The sequence below is a fragment of the Pseudorasbora parva genome, chromosome 15, assembly GCF_024679245.1.
Source record: "Pseudorasbora parva isolate DD20220531a chromosome 15, ASM2467924v1, whole genome shotgun sequence".
Lineage (NCBI taxonomy): Eukaryota > Metazoa > Chordata > Actinopteri > Cypriniformes > Gobionidae > Pseudorasbora > Pseudorasbora parva.
Window position 1 is genome coordinate 25,829,013 of NC_090186.1, and position 6,063 is coordinate 25,835,075.

Sequence of the window (6,063 nt, forward strand, 5' to 3'; positions counted from 1 at the left end):
CACACACACACACACACACACACACACACACACACACACACACACACACATATATAACATATGTAAAATGAATCATTTGTAATTAAATGTAAAGCAGTTTTTTTGAGTGTTGTGGTTATGAAGCCCACGTAAACACCAAATAATATATATATATATATATATATATATATATATATATATATATATATATATATATATATATATATATATATATATATATATATATATATATATATATAAATCTGGTGTTTAAGCAGGACCATTTAGTTTATAATCACTTTAGTTCATAGACACATTATAATCTAGTTTAATAACATAGTGCACTGAATGGAAAATATTTCTTTATTCATACATCATATTCTGCTTATTACATATCTTGTTCAACCCACGCTGGTTTATAAAAGACACTTTCCATGGGTAAGTTTGCACAGTGTATTCTTTCTACTAGCCAGGTATTTTGCATTCAGTTATATGTAGATATTCCATTCCTGAGCATTCCTGAACTCTATTGGCAAAGTGTTTTAACTTGCTTTAAACAGTTTTGCTCACTACAATGAATTAAACGCTACTGAAGGATGCATGTCCAACATTGGTGATGTGAATGGCTCAGTTTCCTGTTGTTCCAAAGGAACCATAATCATATCGCTCTTTGTATGTAAAGGCTATTATTTATAATCTGTAATACAACAGTTTCTTCTTGTTCTTAAATTTGACTGTTCAAGCAGTGTTCCTTTATATTTAGTTTATCAGCACTGTGATATTTAACTTCATTTGCCTATGCTTGGAAAATCTTAAGTGAATGTGGAGCTCTGTTGCTTTGCTCTGCTCTGCTTCACTCCACTCACATATGCTGCTCCAGACCGCCATTTATTCTGTGCTGCTTCATGGCATGTGTCCTACACTAAACGTTCGGGGCGGAATTCAAATTATGGTCTCTAGCATGGGAAGCGGGTGCACTAACAAGGATGCTACGGACCGCAGCCTCTAGCATCAGTCACTAACGTGCCCCTTGAGGCCAGGAAAGTGAGGTTTACACACACAGCTCTTACTGGTCTACGTCCGCTACACTCACCCTGCTAAACCTCACCCCCTTCCGGGTCACGGCACCAAATGTAACTGGTCCTACTCGACCCACTACGAGCAGGATTTGATCCTGGGTCTTCGGCGTGGGAGGGAGGTGAGCTAACAAAGACGCTAAATACTACAGCCACTATTGCGCCTTGAGGCCAGAGGAGTGAAGTTCACATGCACAGCTCTTACTTGCCTACATCCGCTACAATCACCCTGTTAAACCTCACTCCCATCCGGGTCACGGCACCAAATGTAACTTGTCCTGCTCGTTCTATTAGAGCAAGATTCGAACAGGGGTCTCCAGCGTGAGAGGCGGGCGTGTTAACAAGGACGCTAAAAACTGCAGCCACTTATTGGGCCTCTTGAGGCCAGAGGAGTAAAGTTCACATGCACAGCTCTTACTGGCCTACGTCCACTACGCTCACCCAGCTAAACCTCACTCCCATCGTTCCATTAAGAGCAGGATTTGAACCGGGGTCTCCGGCGTGGGAGGCGGGCATGCTAACAAGGACGTTAAAGGTACAGCTCTTACTGGCCTACATCCGTAACACATGAAAAGATTTGATGAAAAAAAGATACAAAATAACTGGCACATTTTCTGTCAGAATTGTAAGTTACTGGATATTAATTTGCACGTTTATAGAACTGTTGTACAAAAGCAATATGATCCTACTTTTGTTCTGAATATCAGCGTGGCTGTGATTATTATAAATAAAATTAATTATAGAGTGCAGCAGTGCCCGGACACTTTTTCAGCGGCCTTAGTTCTAGATGTATTTTTACCATAGAATTTATTTCAATCTCCGTTAAAGAGCCGTGAACCAAACCAGTTACGAGATTTTAATTTGAAGCAAATAAAAAAAAAGTTTTAAAAAATTAGACAACAATAGGGAAAGAACTGCAATCTCATAAAGCAAATTACACTGAATTAAAAAGGATGGAGAAATAGGTCCAACTAATTTAAAGGTGTTAATTGTATATAGAAATATACACATATTTAAGCAGTTTTAAAATGCAAGAAAACTTACTCTACACATCATTGTCAGCGCTCAAGAGCTCTTTTTGAAAAACAAAAATCTTGTTGCATTTCTCTGATTGGTGGAGATTTCAGGTAATGTAGGTAGACTAATGTAGTTTTTCAATAGTAATTCTGCTTTTAAAAAGATTACTGAACAATATATAATGTGCGATCTGAAATAATGTGGGCTGGTAATAAAAGCAAATTCCATTACATAACAACCTTGTATCTCACAGTATGTATGTTTTTATATATATATGATTTACCATTCAAAATGCATTCCCCTTTGGAGAAAATAAATTAGATTTTTACTTCTGGAACCTTACTGTTGCACTCTATAATGTAACAACCTTTATAAGAGCTTTCCAAAGCAGGTAGGTTAACAGTTTCTGTCCTTGAAGAAACACATTTTCTAGAAACTGTATGATGTTCACGTTCACAGTAATTTCTGTCACTGCACAGTCATTGCCGTCATATAATTACATAGCACACAAATAATCTGGTGTCACACTCCAATTGCTGCATTCTCTGTGTCCTTGGTAACCAACTCATCTTGCAACGGTGACGAACCCTCCATTAATTCTAGACCATGTTCTGTCAAAGATGAGACGTCAGGACTTGCACTGTAGCTTGTCCAAGATGCTTGGTCAGTTGTGGGAGAGGCTGAATTCTCAGGGGCTCCGAACCCAGAACCGCCATAGATGTTTTGTTTAGTAGAAGATGTGGCTCCATGTGCCAAAGGAGGTTCACTTGATGCACCTGCTGCTAGAATACTAGTTTTCGACTCATGGCTAACTTCTGCTGTACTAAAACGTCCTGGTTTTTCGTAAGCGTGTACCGAGTCAAATGTTCCTTTTTGGTCAGTTTTTGTTGTGGGGATATTTGGAAGGCCTTCATGACCTTTGTCAACCCAGTGCGGTTGTCCATGTGGAGATGTGGATTGGGAGTAGGGGGGAGTCTGTGTTGATCTCAGGCTCACCGGTGGAGTGTTATTCATCTTGTTAATTGTTGGTACATCACTTGTTGTGATATTACGTGTGTTTATAGGCATAACTGCGGCCGTCCCCAACACATCTGACCGTCCAGACACAGAGGCAGTCGGTTTCCATATCAAACTGTAATAAATTGCCAGTATTATAGCAGCCAAAGACACTGACAAAACATATGCGAATACAGTAGCCAGTCTCACCCACTTTTTATTGGTTTTAGCAGCCATTTTAGCTTTTTTATCCCCCGTGTATGTAGCCGGTTTGCCCCGTTCCATGTTTGGCATAAAGTCCCGCTCCCTCATGTTGGCGCGGATTCTCCCTCTGTGCTCTTGTACGGCGTCCGTCTTGAACGCTTGTTATTGACGGTTAATACAAGAGAACTGTTGACGGTTTAATACACAGCGCTTGTCGATTAACGTTATCCACGTCGCTGTTTTTTTTATTCATTCATCATTCCTCCAATCTTGCAAATCCACAATAGCGTGGCAACGTCCAGCAATGACAGCAGCGTGGTCGTTATTTCCATGGAGAGATTCTTCCAGAGCAATAGATGATCGGTAACGTTAGCTAAAGCAATATAACCCCGTCTAAAACAGTGTAGAGACGGGCTTCATCTGCTGAATGACATGGTAACTAACATACAGACATCATCTGTGTTTATGCTGCGAGGGGACCGTGTGCCATAGAGCTAAGATGAAGGGAGGTGGGTCTTACTAGTGCGCACTAACAAGTCGCTGCCCACAGCTAAACGTCACCCTGTCAGAATCCCCCGACCGTGTTTGGGTAGCTGACAAATAACATAGGCAACATGGTTAGGATACATTTAAAGGGAAACTGTATCATATGTGGCCATATTTAAACAGTAGGCTACTGCATTTATCCTTTAGCTTATAAATATTTATAAGATAATTGATATATTTTTATATTTATTTTTTATTTTATTTTTTATTTTTTGCAGGACACTGTCTCTGCTTAAAACTTAATGTCATCCACCTTTGTGATTTTTTAGTAACTTTATAAATCATTAAACAACTATACACAAATAGACATTTTGACAAATGTCAGTTAACTGGTCTTGATATGGTTAATATTTAGCCTTATATGTTGTTTTCTATTCTGTTTTAGAAATGCTGTTGCAGTACAGTTGCTTTCATATAGGCTATTTAAAAATATATTATTATATTAAAAAGTTTAATTTGAATCTTTGTCTGTTTTTAGTCAAATATTTTTCTGGATCTGTCTAAAGGACATACACTTTTTGCCCATTTGAGATGTAGAATGGTTTATGATATGTTTTTGTTTTTGTTTTGTTTTTTTGGGTCAAATAATGCTTTTGTTGCCTTGGTTTTGACACATTAGTCATGGATGCCACCAGCTGGGCAAACAGCTACACTACACTATGACTATAACTACCTGAAATAACCTGAGATCTTAGTGCCAAATGAATGCTAAATTAATATCATTATGTGAATAATTTAATACCATACTAGCCTACTTTACACCTGTAACTTTCCCACCCAGCGCATTAGTCAATAGTTGGTTAATTGATTAGTCAAAAAAAGTAAAATATTGTAGTTGGTTATTGTGATGATAAAATATATCTGAATGTCTCTGAAGAGAGATATTTTAAGATTTTTAGAGAGAAGAGAGAGCCGATGTGTCTCATTCTGTGTACTCCAGATATAAAGCAAGCTTTTAGCTACTTTTAGCTACTTACTGTCCGTTTGACACCTCTCAACATGTTTTTCACACAGCTTTTTTTCTTTTCTTTCAGTAACCAGACAAAAGAGCAAACTGAGTACGTTGCCACTAGATGCAGGACAAAAGCAAACTATTTTTAGAATTAGTGTTATACGAGTATTGAGAACTTAAACTCCGTAACGTGGACTCGGCTGAGGGGGCTGAATATGAGTATGAATTAATCTTGATTTAGATGCCTGCTGCCAGATGGCAAAAAGCACTCTTTATCAAAGATCAAAAAAAATCTTCTTGCAGTCATGACCTGGCATGTGGTTCTCGTCTCAATACTATTTTTTACATTTTATACAACAGTTTGTTGCAACAGAATAAAAATGCCAGAAGCATTTAAAGGAGTTCACCCAATTTGACAAATTTTTCATCATTTACTCACCCATGTTATTCTAAACCTGTATAAAAATGAATGGGTTTTTACCATAGCTGCCAAAGCACTGTAACTGTATAAATACGAGGGAATTTTCCTTATTGTTTTTTTTTACAGGTGTTTTACCTGTATTTTGAATTACACACAATGGAAATTTCCATAAAACGACTGGATAAATGTACTGGCAGAAAATTATATTTTCCGTTTTTTTTTTTTTTTTTTTTTTTTTTTACAGTATACGATTGCAAATGAACATACAAGCAGCATGACACACAAGCATATTCAAGCAAAACCAATGTTACTCACCATTTAGAAGAAATAAAGCAACCTCAGCATCCATAAATGCACAGAATTTCTATTCGGCCAACTGAAAAATTTAGATGTGATCAGTCACTAGAAAATGTGCTATTGGGGACATTTTTTTTTGTTTGTTTTTGTTTGTTTTTTCACAGTGTGACTTATTAAATAAACACAATATTTCTGTGCTATTATTGTATTATGTTTAATATCTCTTCAGTTTAAACCATAAAGCATGCTGCCCACACAAGTGGATCTAAAAATCTCTTTGAAAATAAATGTAAAAAAAAAAAAAAAAAAAAAAAAAAAAAAAAAAAATGCCCAAGAGCAATAAAAACTTGTACGAAAAAAAACCCTTCCTTTAAACATGATCACATTTGTGGTGAACGTATTGTGCATGTATTGAGGAAGTGATGTCAAAAGACTACAAGACTGTGAGAACTGAGAGTAAAACCTGCTACTAAAAGAAGATAAAATGACTTTTGAGTCCATGTCTTGGATTGCTGTTCAACTTTTTGTTTTAAGGTAAAAAAGAAAATGACATTCAGACTTTGGTTACTTTTTCT

General features: G+C 37.0%; 1 protein-coding gene across 1 annotated transcript; it reads right to left on the minus strand.

Annotated features, from left to right (window-relative positions):
• Positions 1–316: 316 nt before the first annotated feature.
• Positions 317–3,810, minus strand: zgc:153157 (uncharacterized protein LOC751674 homolog). The gene has a single exon (XM_067418587.1). It carries the CDS (start codon positions 3,378–3,380, stop codon positions 2,595–2,597), a length of 786 nt encoding a protein of 261 aa, XP_067274688.1. The 5' UTR covers positions 3,381–3,810; the 3' UTR covers positions 317–2,594.
• Positions 3,811–6,063: the final 2,253 nt, after the last annotated feature.

Coding starts and splice junctions, on each gene's coding strand:
- zgc:153157 (XM_067418587.1), bottom strand. CDS start 3,380: ATGAGGGAGCGGGACTTTATGCCAAACATGGAACGGGGCAAACCGGCT.